The 24,761-nt window shown below is 43.8% G+C and overlaps 1 protein-coding gene across 1 annotated transcript; it reads left to right on the forward strand.

Annotated features, from left to right (window-relative positions):
• Positions 1 to 11,501: 11,501 nt before the first annotated feature.
• On the forward strand, positions 11,502 to 17,723 carry G6PC1 (glucose-6-phosphatase catalytic subunit 1). Its single transcript, XM_049860409.1, has 5 exons — positions 11,502 to 11,731; positions 13,676 to 13,785; positions 14,962 to 15,067; positions 15,733 to 15,848; positions 17,212 to 17,723. The coding sequence occupies exons 1-5, from the start codon at positions 11,502 to 11,504 to the stop codon at positions 17,721 to 17,723; spliced, it is 1,074 nt and encodes a 357-aa protein (XP_049716366.1).
• The last annotated feature ends 7,038 nt before the right edge of the window (positions 17,724 to 24,761 follow it).

Consider the following 24,761-nt stretch of genomic DNA (forward strand, 5'->3'; position numbering starts at 1 on the left):
TCTCTTCCACTCCTCCCATGAAAATGCGGAATCCAGGAGAATGGTGATTTCCACCTGTTGCCTCATTCATCTATTCCTGACACCAACTCTTGTACAGCAGATATTAATACTCCCCATTTTATAGATGAAGAAATGAAGATGCAAAAGGACAAGGTAACTTCCCCAATAAGTCACCTGGCTGGTTGGTCAGCGATGGGGCTGGGATTGACCCCAGGTTATACCTCACTGCCGTCCGTCCCCTGTATCGCTGCTCCTCTTCACTGCCTGCTAGGACTGTTTTAAGAATTAAAGTAACACTTGAAAAGCACTTGGCACCTGATCCATATTAAGCAACCTTCTAAGAGCAAAATCAACACTTGGTGGACTGGAGCTAAAATATGCAAAGGTGCCTTAAAGCAAAGGCTCTCAACCTTGACTATATATTGAAATTACTAGGGGAGATTTTAAAACTCAATACCCAGGCTGCACCTTAGACCAGGGCTTCGAACTGAATTGTTCCAGTTCAAACCCCTGCTGAGAATTTGAATTTCTAACAAGTTCCCAGGTGATGTTAATGCTGCTCCTTAGGGACCAATTCTGAGAACGACTAGTAGAATCAAAACCCAAGCCTGTTGCTGTGCAGCCAATTCCAACTCATAGCGACCCTATAGGACAGAAAAGAACTGCCCCGTAGGGTTTCCAAGAAGTCCCTGGTGGATTTGAACCACTGACCTTTTGGTTAGTAGCCAAGCTTTTAACCACTATGCCACCATGGCTCCACTGGTAGAACAGTGGTGGTTCTCAAAATTTATTATACAGAAGGAACACCTGGGGATCTTGCTAAAATGTAGATTCTGATTCAGTATATCTGGGGGTAGAAAGGCAAATTCTCAGCAGGGGTTCAAGCCAGAATGAACCTGCTCGAAGCCCTGCCTCAGACCAATAAAATCAGGATCTCAAGGGGTGAGATCAAGAACTGATGGTACTAAGAAAACCAAAGACACAGGGAAAATACTAGCCCAAAGGAGTAAAAGACCAAATGAACAAGAGACTCCACCAGCCTGAGACCAGAAGAACTAGATGGTGCCTGGCTACAACCAATGACCGCCCTGACAGAGAACATAACAGAGAATTCCAGACAGAGCAGGATAAAAATGTAGAACAGAATTTAAATTCATATAAAAAGACCAGACTTAATGGTCTGACAGAGACTGGAGGAATCCCTGAAACTATGCCCCTGGATGCTCTGTCAACTCAGAGCTGAAACCCACTCTTCAGACAAAGATTACAAAGGACTATAAAACAAAAAATAATACACGTGAGGAATGTGCTTCTTAGTTCAACCAAATATTCGAGACCAAATGGGCTTCTCCTGTCCAAAAGCAGGATGAGAAGGCAGGAACGGACAGGAACTGGTCAAATGGACACAGGGAACACGGGGTAGAAAGGAGGATTGTGCCACCCCATTGTGGGGATTGCAACCAATGTCGTAAAAGAATACATGTACAAATTTTTTAATGAAAAATTAACTTGAGCTGTAAACTTTCACCTAAAGCACAATAACAGAAACAAACAAAAAACCAACGGTACTGAGGAAGAAGTCCAAGCTGCACTGAAGACATGGGCAAAAAACCAGACTCCAGGAACTGACAGAATACCAACTGAGATGTTTCAGCAAATGGATGAAACACCGAAAGCTCTCACTCATCTACCCCAAGAAATTTGGAAGACAGCTACTTAGCCAACCGTCCAGGAAAGATCCACATTTGTGCCCATTCCAAAGAAAGATGATCCAATAGAACGCAGAAATTATCAAACAGTATCATTAATATCACATGCAAATAAAATTTTGCTGAAGATCATTCAAAAGCGGTTGCAGCAGTACATCAACAGGGAGCTGCCAGATATTCAAGATGGACTCAGAAGTCGTGGAACCAGGGATATCACTGCTGATGTCAGATGGATCCTGGCTGAAAGCAGAGAACACCAGAATGGTGTTTACCTGTGTTTTATTGACTATGCAAAGGCATTCGACTGAGCAGATCATAAAAAATTATGGATAACATTGGAAGAATGAGAATTCCAGAACACTTAATTGTGCTTATGAGGAACCTGTACATAGATCAAGAGGCAGTCGTTTGAACAGAACAAGGAGATACTGCGTGGTTTAAAGTCAGGAAGCATGTGCGACAGAGTTGTATCCTTTCACCATACTTACTCAATCTGTATGCTGAGCAAATAATCTGAGAAGCTGAACTATATGAAGAACGCGCATCAGGATTGGAGGAAGACTCATTAACAACCTGCGTTATGCAGATGACACAACCTTGCTTGCTGAAAAGAAGAGGACTTGAAGCACTTAATAACGAAGATCGAAGACTACAGCCTTCAGTATGGATTACACCTCGACATAAAAAAAAAAAATCCTTACAACTGGATCAGTAAGCAACATCATGATAATAAACGGAGAAAATTGAAGTTGTCAAGGATTTTATTTTACTTGGATCCACAATCAGAGTCCATGGAAGCAGCGGTCAAGAAATCAAACAAGGTACTGCATTGGACAAATCTGCTGCAAAAGACCTCTTTGAAGTGTTAAAAAGCAAAGATGTCACTCTGAGGACAAGGGGTGCCTGACACAAGCAATGGTGTTTTCAATTGCCTCGTATTCATGTGAAAGCTGGACAATGAATAAGGAAGACCAAAGAAGAATTGACACCTTTGAATTATGGTATTTGAAAAGAATATTGAATATACCATGGACTACCAAAAGGATGAACAAATCAGTCTTGGATAAAGTACAGCCAGAGTGCTCCTTAGAAGCAAGGATGGCAAGACTTTGTCTCACGTACTTTGGACATGTTATCAGGAGGGACAAGTTCCTGAAGAAGGACATCATGCTTAGTAAAGTAGAGGGTCAGCAAAAAAGAGGAAGACCCTCAACAAGATGGACTGACACAGTTGCTGTAACAATGGGCTCAAGCATAACAATGATTATGAGGATGGTACAGAACCTGGCAGTGTTTTGTTCTGTTGTACACGGGGTCGGTATGAGTCAGAACCAACTCGATGGAACCTAACAACAACAGGGGTGAGGTTCAGGCATTAGCAGCTTTTAAATCTTCCCAGGTAATTCTAATATGTAGCCCAGGTTGCAAAACCTCTGGATTTTTTGTAGGAGGAGCCTGCCAGGTGAGATTGACCAGTCTAAGATAAAGAATATGCCCATCAAAGGTGCAGAAAAGTGGCATTACAGAGCCTGCCCTGGCAGTGAAAATCCAACCATGGCTGGAGCAGAGGAGGTGGCCCAAGGCCAGGACATGTCCAGCCCTGGGGCAGGTATCTCCCTATTAGCCATGTGGATGGAGACCCCAGGCCCTATCAAACCTATCTCAGGACCAGCTGCTGATTCTGATTCCCAGCTCAACAGACCAGCTCCCCATCCCACATTTCAGTCATGAGAAGAAAATCAGCAAATCAGTTATATCTCTTTTCGTAAATGAACGAATTGGCATTTTACTTTTGCTATGACAGTTACTATAGATCAGTAGATTGGCCTTCAGGAAAGACTTGGGCAAATCTAAATCTTTCCTAAAAGACAAGTCCCCATTGGCAAGTTGATGAAGCCAGTTTCTGATCCAGGCCCTCCTTTGGACTGTGGCAGATTCACCAAGACACCGTCCTGAGGTGTCCTTGCCAGACTCCCAGGGTGCACCAGCCAAGCCACAAACTTCGCATCTAACTTTCTCCCCTCCCCCTCCTGTATTTTTTGTCCTTGACCAACTGCCTCTTATAAATCTTCAGAGCTCCCCATTCTCTGCAGTGCATGTGTGGTCATTCACAGACTAGGACCCGCCCACCCTGCCATCCTGATGCCCTGCCCTCCAGACACCCCAGACCACCTGCCGTTCTCAAACAGGCCTCTCCCACCCCTTGCGCCTCTGCCCACGTGCTCCCCTCCCTTTGGCACGCTGCTCTCCCTCTTCTTCCCTTCCTCACCTGGTGACATCTTATTCATCCTCTGAAGCCCAAATCAAGTAGCACCCCCTCCACTTTTTCCTGAGCAAAACTAAGTGCTTGTTCTCCCTATAGGCAGACTCTATTTTTTTTTTTTTTGCAATTGTGCTTTAGGTGGATGTTACAGAGCAAATTAGTTTCTCATTAAATAATTAATACACAGATTGTTTTGTGACATTGGTTGCCAACCCCGTGATGTGTCAACAGTTTCACCTTCTGGACCTTGGGTTCCCCATTTGCATTCATTCAGGTTTTCTGCTACTTCCTGCCTCTCGTCTTTGCCTTTGGGCTGGTGTGCCCATTCGGTCTCATACATGTGGTTGAACTACATGTGTTATTTGTTTTATAGGCCTGTGTAATCTTTGGCCGAAGGGTAAATTTCAGGAGTGACTTCAGTACTGAGCTAAAAGGGTGTTGGGGGCTATACTCTTGGGGTGTCTCCAGTCTCTGTCAGACCAGTAAGTCTGGTCTTTTCTTGTAAGTTTAAATTTTGGACAGAACTCTACTTTGGAGGCTCACACCCTAAACTCCAGTTCATGGTCTATTCATATCCTCCCCTCACTCCCTGAGTTCCCTGGGGTAAGAACAATGTCCTGTTGTCCTTGGTGGCCTGGAGCCCAGCGTGGTGTCACACTCAGTATGTGTGCTTAAATATGTCTTAGTTGAAATTTGAATAAACAATAACAATTGTGACATTTGAGTAAATTCTTTGCCATTGAACCATCACTTTCTCATTTGACTACCTCACAAGAAGTTCAAAGATCCAGAGTAAGAAATTAAGTTGGCAGCACAGGCTAAGACAGAACAGGGGGCCAAAGGGCAATACTAACACTGAGCCCAACCATTTCCTCTCCAGATGAGACCTGCAGCACCGGGACCATCAACCAGCAAAGGTTGCAGAAAGGAGGAGACAAGGGCAGAAGGGGAATCAATAAACACTCAAGGATTAAATGAACGATGGCCAGGGGTGGAGATGCGGATTTGGGAGTCACCTGCCGGCGTTGAAGCTGCCTAGGAGGGTGGGAAGAGAGAGAATGAAGAAGAGCAGAGCCTTGGCCAACATCACGCTGACTGGGGCTGGCAGAAGAGACAGGAAAATAGAGCTTGCAGGAGCAACACTGAACACCACTGAGACTGAGCGAATGAGTTTTTCAAGGCAGTTAACTGTCAAAAGTGTCAGATATGGCTCAAGAGATAAAGAGGAAGAAAGATGAGAAAAAGCCAACCAGCAAATCTGACCACGAGAAGGTGACTTTCCAGCAGAGGAGAAGAGGCTGTGGTCTCACAGGGTTGAGGAGGGAGCCACAGGCATCCTGCTCTGTGGAATTCAGAGTTGGAGAGGTCCTTGGACTTACTTGGCCCCAGCGCCACACTATGATCACTTCAAACCTACTGAAGTGAAGACAATCGTCAAGAGAAAAAAAGGCTGCTTTCCCTTCCCACTGTGAAGACTCCAGGAGGCGTGTGAACTCCTGCCGCCCTGCCCCCTCTCTCCTGGCTTTACTCTGGCCAGAGGTCAGGCACTGTAAGGACCCCTGTCCAGGGAGACAAGGACTAGCAGGACAGATGGCTCCTTTCGCCTTGCTGTGTTTTTATAGCTCAGAATAGCCCCTTGGCCCCCTAAAGGCCCACAGAGCTGTTTGTTTTAATGGCAATTCCAGGCCTCACCTCTTCGCCTTTTTTCTGCATCATGGTTCTCACTTGGAACCTCTCAGAGAGGATGAGATGTGGGTTCAGCGGGTCCAGACCACTCATTTCCTGATTATCTCCCCAGCTGGGCTCTGGAAGAGGGAAGGCCTAATAACCAACTGTACAACATGGGTGTTTTGGTTGGGATGAAATCTCCTATCTCTTAAAGAAAAGAGTTGATTGAAAGGACTACAAGGGCAGAGCTGGGAAGAAGAAAAGGAATGGGGAAGAAAAGGGTGAAAGGATAAGCCCTAATCTGGATCCCACCTAGATCTCAGGCTCTACCTAGGGAGGCAACTTTCACTTAAGAATATGGAGCTTGGAGTCCCTCGGTGGTACAAACAGTTAAGGTTAATGAGCTTGGCTACTGATCGAGAGGTTGGAGATTTGAGTATACCCGGAATACCTCGGAAGAAAGGTCTGGCAATCTCCTTCTGAAAAATCAGCCACTGAAAACCTTATGGAGCACAGTTCTACTCTGACACACATGGAGTCACCATAAGTTGGTAAAAGAAGCATAAGAGAGACAGTAGCAATTTGATATCCATTCGTGACAAAAAGAGAAAAGAATGTGGAGTTTTCTCTGACTCCCTGTGTACTTCAGGTCAGGCTGGTTTCTGCCTCACTGTTTAGAAAGTACCCCATTTACGGGAGGAAGATGGACTTTCACTGAATATCTTTCAAACTGCATTTTTTTAAAACCAAGTGAATGCATTACTTTTGAAAATATTTTAATTAAAAAATGTATAACCCTATTTATCTTTTCCTTCAGGCAATAACTATCAATTTCTATTAGATAATTCACAATCAGGCAGCACCTCGTTGGAGCTGCTTTCAAAGGGGCAGGCTCAAAGAATGTGAAAGGTGAAAGTGGGACAAGGTCATGAGTCTGATTTTACAGTTGAACTAAAACCCAGAGACCGCTGGTGACTTGGTCAAGGTTACACAGCACTTTAATCTTTCTATTCCTTTTTTTTTCAATCCTGGAGGTGGCAGTGGGAGACGGACAGTCTCTTGGGCTGAGTGTTTCTGAGAATCTTCTAAGAAAACCAAGGAGCTCCTCCTGCCCCACTCCCACCCCTCCCCCTTGTAAACCAGAAAAACCAAACCCACTGCTGTCCAGTCGCTTCTGACTCATAGTGACCCTACAGGACAGAGTAGAACTGCCTGATAGAGTTTCCAAGGAGCACCTGGCAGATTTGAACTGCCAACCTCTTGGTTAGCAGCAGTAGCACTTAACCGCTATGCCACCAGGGTTTCCCTCCCTGTCATACTCCCTCCTTATTCCCATTCCCCACCACGCTAAGGCTTAATCCAGGGCTGAGCTATTTCAATTAATGACTCGGTTTCCCTCTCCTTCTTTGATTGGTCTCAAGTCTTCCAAAAAAATTGTAAATTGAAGCAAGGAGAGACGACAGCTTTGGTCCGGATCCTTAGGTCCTGTCACGCTTCCCTTGTCTCCTCAAATAGCCCTTCTTTGCCTCAGGGGAACAGACCAGGACAAAGGGGAAAATGAGTCTTTTCCAAATAGTCCTGTCTACCCTGCCTCTGCAATACACCATCAACAAAATTTAACTCCTGGGAGGAAGGTTCCAAGTTGACAGCAAGAATGTTTCCTAACTGCTAGGGTGGTTTGGCCTTGTCAAAGGATTGTCTGAGAAGGGAAGAGTCATCTACCATCTGTCCGTGAGGGAACTGATAGGACATTTGTAGAAACAGGATATTCTCCGGAAGGAGCAACAGCTTCTTCAGGAAGGAGGTAAGGAGGAGGTAGGAGAGGGAGAGGAAGGTCAGTCTGTGATTCCCACCAAGGTTCTGATGATGTATTTGACTTTGGTAGAAGCTGGCCCCTGGGGTGGCCGAGGAAGGTAGTGAGCAGGGAGTTCTCCATGGTTTGTAATGAAGCAAATGCCTTCAGGTATTTTTCCGTGAGACACACACCATGCTTCCTGCACCTGGTCAACGGATGCACAGTTCAAGGTCCTGAAGCTGAACTCTCTCACTGCGCCAGAGATAAGTCAGCCATTTTCACTGGCTAACAATGATTAATCCACCTCTCCCTCCACCTTTTTTTTCCCAACATGTTTTTGTAAAAAATGATCTGGGTCACTCACTTAGAAGGTGGCAACTGTTGATTTGGCCAGTTTCTACAGTCCACCACTAAACATTTCCCTCATTGGTCTCTCAGTCGAGCAAAAAAAAAAAAAAAAACACCCCCCAAAGTAAAGAAATTAAAAAAATAAAAAAACTTTACATCTTACACTTTGGGCTGTCACCCCTCTGAGAAATCACTGCTGCTACTCAAAGGTCTGTATTGAAACTAGGTTTTTGCATCCCTGTTACAATGTGCAGACAACATCCATTTCTAGTGGTAACAACTGAGCAAAAGTAAAGGCAGCTCCTGTCTCAACAGAACTCACAGTTCCAGCCAGAAGAGAGGATTAGGCTGCAAGTAAACTCGGAATTTCTTTTTATGACTGTTTCCCCTCTTTGCTTTCCTGTTGGCAAGTAAGGTTGTTTGAGTGAATCACTCGAACTCCTCTGGGAGAAGGTACTCTAGAACCAGCTGCACTTATTTAAGGGCAGACCAGACTGTACTTTCTCGCATCCATCCTTCTTATTCTTCCCAAATCAAGATCCGAAGCCTCTGAATTTCTGTTTGTGGAGAAGAGTGACTGAGGAGTGCCCAGCTAGGGGACCTGATGAAAAGGTGACCATATAATATCTCACTCTAGGCTGGTCATTTCCCCAGAGGGCATTAATAAGTCTTGAACATCTCCTCTGAGAACAAAATAACAGGGAGCTCACTGACATTTGCACAAATGAGGTTCAGCCTCTATCTAAGGACTCCCCCAATTTACATAGTTGTGTAATGTCTGGCCACCCTTCCCCACTAGACTGTCGAGGTCCTAGAGGATGATTGTGATTTAATTTTGGCCTCCTCCGAGAGCCAGACATGGTGCTCTGCTCAGTAAACATTTGTTAAATTAAGCTGAAGAACTTCTTGAAAAATGACAGGTGTTAGAAGAAGATGGTGGAATCCCCCCTTACGGAGATAGTTCTCTAAATGGGTGGATTCTCAGCAAAACCTCCAGCAACTCAAACGCTTAATCCACAATATTCACCTCAAATATTGCAAGACCTTTGAGGGTTTGATAACTGCACTATTTCTCCCTTCATTCAGCTTTCTAGCAGGCTCAGATCCTTTGGGGCCTTACCTCTGTCTGCACATGATAAAAGTTTGCTGGAGGAAGCAGAAAGGGGCTGGGAGGTAGAAAAGTGGAGACTAGCAAATAATCTCCTGGTGGAATATGCAGTTGCTCTGACCAAGAGGTCAGAAGGACTTCCCAACTGCTCCTACCTACTCCGAATAGGTTATCGGCTCCATTATGACTCCTTATCAGTACAAACAAGCCTTCTACCTGAAGTTCCCCGGAAGATAAGGCTCTCCATTTTCTCCCCATATGCTGAGCACATGATGGAAATCCACCAGACTCAGGGACCCTGGCTCCTAGCAACCCTGTGGAGACCCAGAGTGGCCTTTGGATATTTCGACAGATCTGCCCTATTTGTCCTCAACTCTCCTCAGACCCTAGAAACTCCAGTCCCCAGGGATCACCCAGGAATTACTCAATACTTTCGAGGAAAGCTTACCTGGGTAAAGGGAAGCAGCTGTCTCTTCTGGTGGGCTGTCTACCTATGACCCAGCAGACTTGACAGTACGGAAGCTCCCTCTGCCTCCAACACTGCCAAGCACATGCTTCCTTTGCAGCCCACCCTTTGCCACCAACGCCAACACCACCATTACCTAGTCTCCAGGACAGATGTGGCAGGAGACTCTAGGGTTGCTTGGACCAGCAGAGACAATGTGGTCAAGCGCAACTGGAGTCAGCTTGAACTGGAGCCCATGGGGATTGGGGATGAGACTCCAGATCATACATCCTGGATGATTTTTTTTTTAATTGTGGTAAATATATACATAACAAAACATTTGCCTTTCAACTTTTTTCACATATACAATTCAATGACATTGTGTTACCATGTTGTGTAACCATAACGATTATCCATTTCCAAATTTTATGGATGATGTTTTAATCATTTCCACCTTGGAATGTTGCCAGCTTTTGCTACAGACTCATTAGCTCTGAGTTTCTCTTCCCTATCCCTAGCCTACCCCTTACAAGCCAATATGGACTTACTAACGGGAAGTTCAGGTGCATTTAAAATGGTTTTCTTCCCACTGACTTTTATCCTTGAAAATGCATCAGTCCAACTCCTGACTCACTCCCCTGCTCACTTCAGAGTCCCACGTGACCTGAGTGTGAGATATTTGGTCTCTCCACTGCTTGTAGGCTGGTTTCTGCTCCTGCGGGTAAGCAGGCAACATGGCCTGTCATAACTTGGTGTTTGTTAGTTTTATTTATTTCTTGTCTGCATTTATGGCACTAATAAGATTGCATTGTCTTCCTGGCCATTTTAAAATATAAATGTATGCGTATACATGTGCATATGTATATACATACCCATACATGTATGCAATGCTAAATAGGTAGGTAGGTAGACAGACAGGCAGAGAGACAGACAGACAGATAGATAGATAGATAGATAGATATCTCCAAGAGGAGCCCTGGTGGCATAGTGGTTAAAAGATAGGGCTGCTAACCAAAAGGTTGGCAGTTCAAATTTACCAGCCGCTCCCTGGAAACCTTATGGGGCAGTTCTACTCTGACCTATATGGTCACTACGAGTTGGAATCAACTCAACAGCAACAGGTTTGCTTTTTGGTATCTCCAGGAGGAGTCCCTGAGTAGTGCAAACAGCTAAGCACTTGACTACTAGCCAAAAGGCCTGACAACCTACTTCCAAATGGTCACAGACTTGAAAACCCTATGGAGCAGTTCTGCTCTGCACACGTGGGGTCACTATGAGTAGAATCAACTCAAAGGCAACTAACAACAACAACATATCTCCAACCACAGTTGAAAGGAAGCTCAAGATGCAGAAGTCTTTCTCAAAAATAACTAAAAATTTCAACTTTTATTCCCAAGTCCCCAGTCACCAATTTTCTGGTGTTCTTATTTAGTGCTACACATTCGTATTGTTTTTACATGAACATACATTCATGTTATTGCTTAAACTTATGTGTTAAAAACTCAAAGGTCCTAACTTGAAAGACATCAAAGATGATTACTTTCTGTCCCTAAGAGATATGGAGCCACTACTAGGAAGAGAGTTTAATCTTCTAAACCAGAGGCATTTCCTAGAACCCAAGGAAGTTAAGGAAGGACTAGCAAGGTGACAGTTCCCAGTGTGACAGAACTTATTATATTTTAAAATTAATAACTTGAAACTTGAATAGCTAGAGCACAGGTCGGTCACCAAGACTTTGTCTCCAAATACGTGCAATTGCAGACTTAAAAAACCATGATGGAATTAGACTCTGTCCTGGGTCTCTGGCCTGCTTTGGGAGACCAGGAGGGCAGCCCCTTGCCCTGTCAAGCAGCATGCCCAAGTTAATAATTGGCCCTGCTGAGTACATGGCAGATCAGGCTGTTTTTGTGTGCCTGTTTTTCTATTTTACGTAAATTACCCCGAACACGTTTGCATCAACCTACTGATGATGCACCTTTGATCAATAGATTTTAGACAAAAGTGGTTTTTGAGTCCAAAGATCAGGGCTGGGTTGACCTGCAGACTGGATACAGGGTGTATAAAACAGGGGCAAGGCGCAGGCTGATAGCAGAGCAATCACCATCAAGCCTGAAAGTACTGCAAGGGATCAGCTGACAGCTTCCTGAGGTGCCAAGGGAATGAAGATGGGAGACAGCATGAATGTTCTCCATGACTTTGGAATCCAATCAACGCACTATCTCCAGGTGAATTACCAGAACTCCCAGGACTGGTTCATCTTGGTGACCATGATCGCAGACCTCAGGAATGCCTTCTTTGTCCTCTTCCCCATCTGGTTCCACCTTCGGGAAGCTGTGGGCATCAAACTCCTCTGGGTAGCTGTGATTGGAGACTGGCTCAACCTTGTGTTTAAGTGGTGAGTAAGAACCAGACAGAGAGGAGACGAGCAAGGGAAGAGAAAGGTCTTCACCCTAGAAGTTGCTCTTCCCATGGAAGACCACATGCTGTTTTCCCCCTTGACCTTGGGTCATTTACATTAAGAGGGAAGACAGAGAAACCCTGTCAGTGAGTTGCAAAAGCAGGAAAGCGTGTTTCATATAGATTGAAGGGGCAGAAAGGCCCATTGGACTTAGTGAAAAATCTAAATTATAGGCTTTAATCAAAGAAAGACAGTTTTATTACCTTGAAGCACAGTAAGCAACATAAAGATAGATGTATGAAAGAAGAAAGATGATGTGTGAAGAATGAAAAAGATAATTCAAAAGATTGATGTGTGGGGTAAAGAAATGTAATCCAGGGCATTGGGCTCCAGCCCTTGTTCTGCCACAGCCATCTATGTCCTTGGCAAGTCATATTACCTTTCCGAGTTTCTGTTTTATAACCTTTACACTTAGGTTATATCTGAAACTTTACTAATAGTCATAGTTAACATTTATTGAATACTTAGTATGTACCTGGCATGTGCTAACTGCATTTCCATAGGGTAGTTACTACTTTTTACAGGTGAGGAGATCAAGGCACGAAATTAAATGACTAGACCAACATGATTAGTTCATGGATAAGCCAGGATTTGAGCCAGGCAGACTGGCTTCAGAGGCAATACTCTTGAGAACTCTGTTACAGCCAGTGCTGGTAAACCAACTGGGGGTGCAGTGGGGTGAGGTGGGGATGAAGTCCTGATTTCAGTGTTTGCGAGTTTCCATGGTGTAAATGTTCCCACTCTGGCCATTTCCAAGTTACTGATGGTTCCAGCTTGCAAAAGTCCTGGATATGTAACAACTGGCTCCTGCTAGCCAGTGCCAGCCAACTCTAGCACATCACTGGTTTGGCCTCTATTTCCTCATCTAGAAAATAAAGAGGTTGGACCAGCTGCCTCCTAAGACCTTTTTCCATCCCTAAGACTATGTCCATGGTCAGGTAACTCTTAAGATCTCCTCTACCTTTAATATTATTTGGCCAAAAACAATAAAAGTTATTGGGCTCGAAAGCCAAAATCATAATGATAGGACTCCTGAAACCCCTGGTGACAAAACTAGTAAATTTTGTCTATAATTTCCCTTATCCAACAGCATGATCATAAAAAGTAAAAAGAGAAAAGCTTATTCCCAATATCTGAACTCCATTAAGCAACCACGAATACGATGTCTGGATTGTCTGAGTTGTAGAGGTCAGAGTTAGTAGCTGTCCCTGAATTCGGTGAGAACTCATTGTTCCACCCCCGAAGGGTAGAGGAGGCATCCTGACTGACCTTTGGTTCCATCTCCACAGTGAAAAACAAACCCAGTACATTAGGATTGTCTGAGATATTCCGCTTCAGAGCCCACAGAGAAAGCCTCTAAAGCCATGTACGTCTTTAAGGAGAGCGATTCTGATGGAGATGGGGGCCGTGTCTCCTGGGGGGCTTCTCCTCAGGGCTGGGGTGCATGCTCTGGCGTCCTGGGAAACTCAGGATTCATAAGACCTGAAGAAATGGAAGAGGGAACCCATAATATATGCAAGCCCAGGTTGCAAACTGCAGTTTCACATCTTTAGAGCATCCTTCCAGGACAAGTTTCTCCTTAGGGTTAAAAAAAAAAAAAAAAGTCACGTAGTTACCATTTATATGACTTTTAGGATTTTTTGTTTATTTATTTATTTATTTCTGTTTGAATAGATAATACATTTAAATGTTTCAAAATTCAAAGTTTATATAAAGGAGGTACTGTGAAAAGCCTCCCTCCTATGCCCCTCCCCAGCCACCCAGTGCTCTGTTTAGGATCATGTGGGTCTTCCCCTCAAGCTACTCTCTCTTCTCAAAGGTGCTGGTTTTTGGGAAAGGGGTCGTTCAATAACTCCAGGCCCTGGCTCTACTTTTCCACAGGATCCTTTTTGGACAGCGCCCATACTGGTGGGTCCTGGACACCGATTACTACAGCAATACCTCTGTGCCCCTGATAAAGCAATTCCCTGTCACCTGTGAGACTGGGCCAGGTGAGAGTCCCACCCCCTGTAGACACAGAAGCTGAGTGTACCTTGCTCATCATGCTGTTGTTGTTATCTGCCATTGAATCGGTCCCTGACTCATGGCAACCCCATGCACAACGGAAAGAAACGCTACCTGGTCCTGTGTCATCCCCATGATTGGTTGCAGATCTGACCATTGTGATCCATAGGGTTTTCACTGGCTGATTTTCAGAAATATATCACCAGGCCTATCTTCCTAGTCCATCTTAGTCTTGAAGCTTCTCTGAAATCTGTTCAGCGTCATAGCAACATGCAAGCCTCCACTGACAGAGAAGTGGTGGCTGCCCATGAGGTACATTGGCCAGGAATCAAATCCAGGTCTCCCATATGGAGGACAAGAATTCTACCATTGAACCACTATGCCTCATTTGCTCATCATGGGTCCCACTAACATTCATTGTGAATGAAGCTGACTTTGAGGGGACATGCGGACAATCACCCCTTCAAGGTTTCGTCAAGGCTTCTATTTGGTACAACTCCGTTTTAATTCAATTCAGCAAGGTCTTGCTGAACAGCCATATTGCTGTTGCTTCAGAAATCCACTTGATGTTTCCAGAGCTAGTGCCAGGGAGGCAAAGGCACCCCCCAGGCAAAGAGTTTGTGAGAGTAACTTCCACCATGGCCTTTTGCCCAGAGAAAGGAAAGTGGTAGAGGCCTGAGCCCCTAGCTTTCCAGACCAGTGGGCTGGTTCATGGATATGTCTCCACTGAGGTGACTGTCCAATCCCACACTCTGTCTGCATTTTATTAGTTATAGTCAGATAGGTATTGTTAGGTCAAATGAAAGATTTAACTTTTTGACAGGTACTAGGAATACCAACTCATTTCCATCACCCTCATGGGGTCTCTATGAGTCAGAATAGACTTGGCAGTAATGGGTTTGGTTTGGTTTTGCTTTTCACTCAAGCTCATGTCTTATGCTAGATCCCTTCCTCAGGGATTCCTTCCTTGACCCTCAATGGGTGGTAAATGGATAAATAATGGATGGCAAGATGGGTGGACAGATGGAAGGCTGAATAGGTGGATGGATGGAAGGATGAATAGAAGGATGAATGGAGGACAAATGGATAGATGACACCCCCAGCAGTCTCCCAGATGGAGAACTTTTCACCTTTCATCCATCCATCTCTTTCCTGTCCTTTAGGGAGTCCCTCTGGCCATGCCATGGGTACAGCAGGTGTATACTACGTGATGGTCACATCCACCCTCTCCATCTTTCGGGGAAAGAAAAAACCGACCTACAGGTTACGGTAAGGATTCACCAGTAGGGTGTGGCTGGTGGAGGGCAAGAGGTGGCTTTCCCCATAGCTGACACAGCCATGCTCTCCCTCACAGTCCCCCAGCCTGTTCCCATGCCTTGGGGTGGCACTGATAAGATTCCTGGCACTTTTGCTGAGGGTGAATATCATAGTCACAAAATGTTAGAGCTAGAAGGGGCCCATCAGTGTACTGTTATTTAACAGATAAGGAAACAGGGCCTAATGAATTAAAGGAACTTCTCAAGATCAGGTAGTGAGGTAATGGCAGGATTAAATAAAAAACCTGTTTCTATAGCAAACACGGATTTGCCCATCCAGGCTTAAAATAAACAAAGAAACATACATTCTGACTACAAGGAACTCTAAGTATGCAACCACGATGCAAATCCTTAATTAACAAATAGTTAAAATAGCTAGGTAAAAATAAAATAGATGTAGATAGTATCTGTAAACAATAAGTAAAATTCACATACACAAGGCTTCACCACTACTTGCCACAGGCTTCCTTCGAATTTAGGATCTTGGAGATTTGAGCTGTACAAAAAATTTTACTGAAGGACCTAAAGATTGCCAGTCTCCGACATTGCTGAGGGGGCTGTTTTCTTTGCTGAAGATTTTTCATCTAGGTTCTGTGATAGTTGTCTTTTCCTTTGCAGGTGCTTGAACGTCATTTTGTGGTTGGGATTCTGGGTTGTGCAGCTGAACGTCTGTCTGTCTCGAATCTACCTTGCTGCTCATTTTCCCCATCAGGTTGTTGCTGGAGTCTTATCAGGTATCAGCTGCTCCAACTCCCTCTCCCAACTCCCTCTCCCCACTACCTAGTTTCTCCCTACTCACGAAATCCCAGCATTCCAGCCATGTTCTGTTTGTAATCAAGGCTATTAGCGTTTCAGTGGGTGAAAGTCAAGGGTGGACAATTTGAAATGATTCATTTTTATAGAAATACTCAGATTTGCATAATTAGGTGTGTTCCAGAAAAGGTGTAATACATCTAATTAATATACCCAATTGAATTCACCTGAAACCTCCAAGCTTTCTACATTTTTTATTTCTTACGATTTTCCACTGGAAGCGGACCCTAATTTAGTTTTAAGGTAATCTACCAAATTTAACAATGTAACACAAACGTCCCAGGAAATACATTCATTTGCAAACCTAGTACCATAGATATCCTACAGTTGATCTCTTTTGTAGGTTCAAAGTTTTTAATATCTGTGTTTTCTTAGATCCAGTTAATAAGGGGTAGAAAAAGATTTAGGTTAAGTATAAGAAGTAACTTCTTGACTTTGTGGGAGGCACTGGAATATATAACTTTAGGGAAATTGTGGAATTGCTTTTCCCAGGACTCCATAACATTCAAAGAATGTTGAAAACAAGGGAGAAAATCGTATTATGGTGACCACAAAAGTAACACAGCATTTAGTCTTGGGTTCTATGTTTGAGAAGGAGCCCTTGTGGTACAGTGGTTAAGCACTCAGCTGCTAACTGAGGGAGAAAGATATAGCAATCTGCTTCCGTAGATTACAGCCTTGGAAACCTTATGGAGGCAGTACTACTCCGTCCTATAGGGCTGCTATGAGTCGGAATTAACTCGACAGGAACGGGTTTGGTCTGCGTTAGAGAAGAACTTGGAAGCCACGTCACATCAAAGGCCAAATGTTTAGGTTAGAGAAGAGGATAACTATCTTCAAATGTTTTAGGGAGGTACTAGATTGACAATTTATTAACTCCTGCAGAAAGAACTGAGGCCAATAGATGGCATTTGAGGGGGACAGATTTCAGCTCAGCATAAGAAAGAACTTTTAAACAATAAAATTCATTTAAAGACGAAATGAGCTGCCCAGTAGGTATAAGCTCTTGGTCCCTGAGGGTAGTCAAACAGAGACAGGAGGACTTTCCACCCTCACAGGAAACTTGCAGGTTGTGGGGAGATATATGAGACATGACCCTTCTATCCAAAAGAGTTTCTGGCTGAGGACAGACTGAAGTCATGTATGGGAAGAAACCAGGTAACCTCGGACATGGCAGTTGTGACTTAATTCCACAATGGCAGGACAAATGACATGCCATCCATTACTCCAGACCTACCTCCAGCTGAAGGTCCAGAATGACATGTCATTCTTTTTTCCACGCAGGCATTGCTGTTGCAGGAACTTTCCACCACATCCGGAGCATCTACAATGCCAGCCTCAAGAAATACTCTTTCATTACCTTCTTCCTGTTCAGCTTTGCCATTGGGTTTTACTTGCTGCTAAAGGGGCTAGATGTAGACCTCCTGTGGACCCTGGAGAAAGCCAAGAGATGGTGTGAACGGCCAGAATGGGTCCTAATTGACAGCACACCCTTTGCCAGCCTCTTCAGGAACCTGGGGACCCTCTTTGGCCTGGGGCTGGCTCTCAACTCCAGCATGTACAGGGAGAGCTGCAAGGGCAAGCTCAGAATGTGGCTTCCCTTCCGCCTCAGCTGCATCCTGGCCTCCCTGATCTTCCTGCACCTCTTTGACTCTTTGAAACCCCCATCCCAAATTGAGCTGCTCTTCTATGTCCTGTCCTTCTGTAAGAGTGCAGCAGTGCCCCTGGCATCTGCAAGTCTTATCCCCTACTGCCTCATGTGGGTCCTGGGCCAGCCGGACAAGAAGTCTTTGTAAGGTACATGGGGTCTTCAGTATTTAAAGTCAATGACTTGTGCCAGAGATTGAGGGGACCTAGGGTCTTCTGCCAGCCCATTTTGAGGCCAGAGGTGCTAGAGTCAGCTCAGGTGATCCTCCCCTTTTTGCAATTCTAATTCTATTGGGTAATGTTTTTTTGAAAAGCTAAAGAGGCTATTTGAGAGAGCCTTGACTGTTAAAAGTTGGGTCAGTTCTGGATTTTTTTTCCTGAAGACTCGTTCTTCTGTCAGGTATACAAAAGCAAGACTTCCAGGTAAGGCCAACTCACAACCCCAGACTGGGGATTTCAGCTGAGAATTTTCTACCTGTGCTCAACCTGATCAAGGAAAGGAGAAAAGAGTAGTGGATTTGATAGGGAAAGAAGGATGGATAAAGGAGGGTTTTTTAGTATCTTGCATATCATGCAAATTATATGCCAAACAATATCTAAATGGCTTTAGTTACGTTTGAATCTTTACAGAAGGCACTCTCAATAATGGGGGACCAACTAGAAGTATAATTAATAGGTAGTTAATGGGGCAATTTTCTTTCTTACTTGTATTTTTCTATTATATCTGCGGTCATTGTACTTACTTGGATTTCTGAATGGCTGCAGTGACCTAGATATTGTTCTAGGTCAGAACATTCAGGCATAGTCAGTTTCTTCTCTCTCACACTAGATCATCCCCCCTTCACCCAACTCTGCTTTCTCCAGAATTTTCCACTGGTTCCATACCTGCCTTGCTGGATCCTCAGATGCCTAATGGAAGACTCCGTGGTGGTGCTTTTGTACATTTCATTGACGCTCTGAAATCTTGGCAAAAGAGCAAGGAGAGGGTTCAGGATTCTTCTCTCCAGAAGGTCACTCCAATGTTACTTTTGATTCCTGGAGGGCATATATGACTCCTTTCTATCTTCCAAGCCAACTAAGAGCACGTTCTTATTCACACCAACCATCCTGGTCAAAACATCTTTAAAAAGAAAAATACACATGTGCAGTATTTTATTAAAGCAACATTTTATTTAAGAATGAAGTCTTACTAATTACTGTATTTTAGATGCAATTGTGATCTGAAGGTTCTAATTCTGGCTCAGCTAAATTTCTAACTTTTTCCCCATTTCCCTAAACAAATCATTTGGTTTCTTCATACCTGCAATTTCCCTTTGGAAAATGAAGGGTTTCTATCTTGGGTAACCAGAAGTCTAAGTAGGGATGGGGAGACTTACCAGGGTCCACAGGGGCACACGCAGAGTTGATCAATTGCAATTTGAGGGCAGACGGGTGGCGTCATTAACAAACTAAGCAATCAGGGCATGTAAGTCGTAGCAGAACAAGACTGGGCAGACTCTGGGATCCTATAACCCAGTGTCAGGAAGGCTTTGGGTAGTTGCAGAAAGTCTGTACAGGGCAAGTCATAGCACCAGGGAATGCTCAAGGGAGCTACTGCAGATTTCCCTGCTGAAGAATGTGACTTATTTCATCTTGGGTTCATTTCACCTCTAAAGGCCTGACTTATCAGCATAACCCTGGATCTCCTGAGGGCAAGATCAGCTAATTTAGCCAACGAATTTTGGAATGCGTATATTTAGGGAAGGCTGAGTCCTCCTATTGGATTTGGGTACTTCACAGGGGGACCAGGCCCCTAAGAGACTCTAGTGGTCCCACCAAGGGAGAAGGGAAATGGTCTTGATCTGTCTGAACTGAACCCTACTGCTTAAGCATGGCCATCTTCCTTGATTATTTGCTCTTAGCGACCGAGATTATTGCCCTAAGACAACCTTCTAACTTGAAACTACCAACAGTCCCGGAGGCCACCTTTCAGCCAAATAATAAAAGCAAAACTTTTTGCCATGAAGTCAATTCTGACTCATAGCAACCCTATCAGACAGAGTAGAACTGCCGCATAGGGTTTCCAAGGAGCACCTGGTGGATTCGAACTGCCGACTTTTGGTTAGCAGCCGAGCTCATAACCACTGCACCACCAGGGTTCCAGTCAGCCAAATAATAGACAGGGCTATAAAATCGACAATCACATCCATGAAGAATGCGATTCTTAGAACAACAACTATATGAGACCAAAAGGACATTTGCCCCAAACCAAAGATTAGAAGACAGGGAGGGACAGGCAAATGGGACTTATGGAAACAGGAAACCCGGGAAGGAAATGGGGAGAGCACTTACACATTGCAGGGATTGCAACCAAGATCATGAAGCAATCTGTGCAAGAATCACTGATTGGAAAAATTAATTTGCTATGTAAACTTTCACCTAAAGCACAATAAAATGTTTTTTAAAAAAAATAGTCAACAAGTCACTTCTGTCAGAGACCCAAGGATCTAATTCATCTGGGCCAACCTAGTTATGGTCTAGTCCAGTGACGGGCAAACTGAAGCCCAAAATCTAAAAAGTTCCATCTGGATTGCTGTTTCCCAGAAAAGGGAAAAAAAAAAGTCTATATATAGTATTATTTTTCCTGTATTGGCCCTTATTCAAAAGGATTGCTCACTATTAATTCTATTCAATTTTTTTCACTTTATATGAAAATTAAGACCTAGAGAGGTAAAATGGCTCATCTAAGTCACATCAGTAACCTGTCCCCTGGTCTCCTGAAGCAGCAGAGAGCTTTCTCCCTCTGCTGGGCTCCTGTACTTATTTGGGCTGTTGTGTGTCAACATGCAGCTGCTGAAATAAAAGTGAAAGACGTATGTAAACAGAGGTGCCAGCTTATTTGAAGCCAGGTTTTGTTACTCGGTCCAGGGTTTGTTAAAACTGCCGCCAGCTGTAACCCTGTTCTGAGGCTGCCTGCTCCCAGTAAGGTCATGCTCTCCTCTCTGCCTTTGTTTTCATAAATCTCTCCAGGCCACAAGTGTAGCTACAACAGGAAACAGCTTGCTGTATAATATGGCTTTTTTTTTTTTTTTTTGAGCATGAGACTAATTTTCCAGCCAGCAAATTTTCAATACTTTCTTTTGTGCCATCGTCTCGCTTTCTTCTTTGCTTTTTTCCTTCCATAGTCGTTGCCCTCAACTCACCTCGGACGTTTGAAGGCTGGTAGGGCACCTCTCACTGCTCCATCGCAGAACTGGGGATTCCGATTCTTTATTATCTGTACTCCTTTCTCTCCAGAGGCAAAAAGAATAAAAATATAATTCCTTCCCCTCTGTTGTTAACTCTTTTGGAGACTATTTGACTGAGGTACCATCAGAATTGCATCTTTTCATCTCCTTCTTTCACCCTCATCTCCTACTCCAAGCCCAGGCTGTTAGCAATGCTGCCACCCTACTAGATCCCTATTTGATCAACCCTTCACGTGGACGCAAGTGAGTCTTTTGAGAGTTGTAATTTGGTTTAATGCATTTAATAGCCAAAGCGGCATAAGTCAGTTTTCTTTCTTTAAGTCATGTCTTTGTCCTCCTTACGTGCCAATGTCCTCCTTACGAGTCTGGTTTTTGCTCACACGGTGACTGCAGTGGAACGGCAATGGTGTGGTCTTTCTCTACAGACTGCCATGAAACCACATGGAAATCCCTACACCAAAGCCTAGAAAGGGTTCCTTTGCCTCGGGCTCCTTGGGTGAGGACTCTCACTCCTGATAGGGATTGGAGTCAGTTCAGGAAAAGCAGATGCAGCAGCCCTGGTCTTTGATCCAATCTCCAAGCTTCGTCAGCAGGCTCACTAGTCACAGGGGCCGTGGAACTGTTATCTCCAGAACTAGGCACTTTCTCACTTTCTGCTTAGAGTGCTCTGCACAGCAACAAGATATGTTTCTAGGAACTTCCAAAGGGCAAGTGACCCCAAACAGAATGACTCCATCAGACCGGCAAATTAATTTCTTGAGTGGGGGGTGGCTGAAACCAATCTGTTTTAGGAAAAATTAAAGACTTGGGGAGGATCCTGTCCACTTAGGCTCTTTTACCTGAAAGAATTCAAAATTTCCTCCTAGTCATAGGTTTTCTTTTGGTATGCCTACAATACTCAATCCTTATGCTAATGCATAATCCTTTATGCTCCCTTTAGGGAAAGATTAACCTGAGGAAGTCAATTTGAAGAGGGGTGAGAAAGTGTTAGGAAACCCTGGCAGCATAGTGGTTAAGTGCCACAGCTGCTAATCAAGAGGTTGGCAGTTCAAATCCACCAGGTGCTCCTTGGAAACTCTATGGGGTAGTTCTACTCTGTCCTGTAGGGTCGCTATGAGTCGGAATTGACTCTACAGCAGTGGGTTTGGTGTTTTTTTTGGAAGAAAGTGTTAAAAAGAGCCCTGGTGCGGGTTCAAACTCATTCAGCAGCTCCAGGGAGAAAGACTTGGCGATCTGCTCCCATAAAGTTTAAAAAAAAAAAAAACCCAGTGCCGTCGAGTTGATTCCAACTCATAGCGACCCTATAGGACAGAGTAGAACTGCCCCATAGAGTTTCCAAGGAGCGCCTGGCAGATTCGAACTGCTGACCCTTTGGTTAGCAGCCGTAGCACTTAATCACTAAAGTTTAAAAGAGCCTAGAAAACCCTATGGGGTAGTTCTACTCGGTCACATGGGGTTGCTGTGAGTCAGAATCAACTAACAACAACAAAATGTTAGAGAAGCACTTGGTGCGGGTTGGGAAGAATCTGAAATAGTAACAGATTCTCCCTCAAGTTTTATTTTGGGTTGAGCCCACTGGGAAACTGAGGGCAGAGGTGATGAAGTTTGAATGTTCCATTCTCTTAGCAGACAGGGCAAAACCTCATGTCATTGTTTAAGTACCATTATTTCCACACAAAATATCTAATAAGCCAGTGATTCTCATCTGTGGGCAATTTTATCTCTTCCACCTAGAGGACACTTGGCAATGTCTGGAGTCATTTTTGGTTGTCACAACTGGGGATGAAAGGGGGAGGATGCTACTGGCATCTGGCGGGTGGAGGCCAGGGATGCAGCTCAACATCGTACAATGCACAGGACAGCCCCTCACAATAAAGAAGTATCTGTCAACAGTCCCATGGTTGGAAAACTGTGTAATAAACCATCGAGAAGGGGAGAGTCAATCACTGTGTACCTGAAATCATTTTCCTCTAAAGACTGTTTTCCAACTCAACATCAGAGCACTCTTTGTACAAATGATTCATTTTTCCAGTTCTGTCAGAAATGGGAGATTTATTGCTCTAATTCAAAATAAAAGTGCATTGATTGTTAAGTGGTAAAATTTTTGCTTTCTATGGGAAAGATGTGGGTTTAATTCCCAGACAATGCACTTCATATGAAGCCACCAACTGTCTGCAAATGGAGGCTTTTGTGTTGCTACAATGCTGAACAGGTTTCAACAGAGCTTCTAGACTAAAAAGGACTAGGAAGAAAGGCCTGGTAGCCTACCTCCAAAAGTCAGTCGAGGAAAACCCTATAGATCACAACAGCCTGGTTCAGTCCAGTCCGATCTCCAACCCATGGGGATGGCATAGGACCATGCAGCATTTCATTCTGTTGTGCATGAAGTTGCCATGAGGGAGCCTATTGACAGCAGTAAACAATAATAACAAGTTCTAAAATCTTTCCCTCCATCCAGGTCTACTAGCGAAAGCAACTGGAGTCATTGCATCTGAGTTCATATAAATAAATTCACTCTGAGCTCCAGGCCTTTCAAAGAGACCCTGAAGCTAAATGTGTTTCCAGGCATCCACAGATGTGGGCATCATTTAAACACAGGATAAGATGGTAGATGGATTGGAAAAGAAAAAAAAAAAAAAAAAGGCTTGGCCAAAGAGTTAGGGTGAGATAGGTGGGGTCTGGAAGAGAGCCACCTATTGAGTTTGGTAGACAAACTGCCCCAGCCCCCAATCAAAGGCTCTAGGTGTACTAAACATTGGTGTTACATCATGAGGGAGAGGGATGAGAAAATAAAACACATTCTTAAATGAACAAAGATCGTAGTTAAAACAGTCACTCTGCGCAGTGCTAGTGCTTAATGCCATTGAGCTTGGATTTTCTGTTAATTGCTGATAAAAAAAAAACAAAAAACTTATTTGATTATCCCTTAGTAAGAATTGAGAAGGGAAAAAGTTCCAGGCCAAAGAGGCTTCTGATGATGATGTTAAGGTAAGAATTCACTAGAAAAGTTGATTTAAAACGTGTGAACTTTAAGTAATACTAGTTCATTCCACTGAACATTTTCTTTGCTTTCTAGTTGTTAAATATCAACTCATACCCAAGATGTTTCATTAAAAATATTCTATATGCTCCCTAAAGTTTGTCACAAATATCTATCCATCTCCTTCCTGTCTTTTACGGTTCCTGATTTAATGTACTCTTGCTTTCTTGATCTGACTGTAGTTTCCCATCCTGGAGTTTTTCTTTTACTCTTAAGTTTATAGTTTTAAAAACAGAAGTATGAGTCTGCTGTAGGCCTGGCACATTAACAATAATTGAAGAGCAAGGGTTACTTTCTTGTAAACATTTCTTTGGCATTCTCAATTTGTTTTAGCTTCAGAACTCTTAATTTCTTCCTCTTTCCCCATTTTAAAAATTGGTTCTACCTATCGGCTGGTTATTGGTGAGCCCTAGCCAATATCTGGGGATTGATCTGCCAGGGGACAGTGATTCCAAACGGGCTTTAATACCCAGCATGCCTTTTCAACGCTTCCTTGGTGTCTCCAGACTCTAGAGCAAAGAATTTTGATGCTGGAGTTTACATTTTCCCATTCCTTGGAACATAACTGTGAAGGCTTTTTGCTGCAAAGCCAAACCCATTAGTTGATTTATATTATAACTAGTGGCTGCTTTATATACTCAAATAGCTATTCCAGGCTCAAAATGGTCAGACCTGGAATGTGCCGCAGTAGATATTGTTACTCACAAGGAACTTAACAGAAAAAGTATCTAAATGACATTTTTGTTTCCTTGAAACTCACTTCCAAACTTTCGTACCAACACACATGCATTTTACAGAGTTGTATCCTTTCTATTTGGTGTTCTTTGTGACTTAAAGTAATTTAATTTACACACTCCCTAGAGGCCACAGAGGCTACACTCTTGTCATTTAAACAGTTGCATGATGTTTCCTTATGTCAC

This window comes from Elephas maximus, chromosome 19 (genome assembly GCF_024166365.1).
Source record: "Elephas maximus indicus isolate mEleMax1 chromosome 19, mEleMax1 primary haplotype, whole genome shotgun sequence".
Lineage (NCBI taxonomy): Eukaryota > Metazoa > Chordata > Mammalia > Proboscidea > Elephantidae > Elephas > Elephas maximus.

What these genes read in the sequence shown, in the direction of transcription:
- G6PC1 (XM_049860409.1), top strand. Translation starts at nt 11,502, where the DNA reads ATGGGAGACAGCATGAATGTTCTCCATGACTTTGGAATCCAATCAACG. An exon ending in CTCAACCTTGTGTTTAAGTG is followed by an intron (nt 11,732 to 13,675) that starts GTGAGTAAGAAC and finishes ACTTTTCCACAG; the next exon opens with GATCCTTTTTGGACAGCGCC. An exon ending in AAACCGACCTACAGGTTACG is followed by an intron (nt 15,068 to 15,732) that starts GTAAGGATTCAC and finishes TTTCCTTTGCAG; the next exon opens with GTGCTTGAACGTCATTTTGT.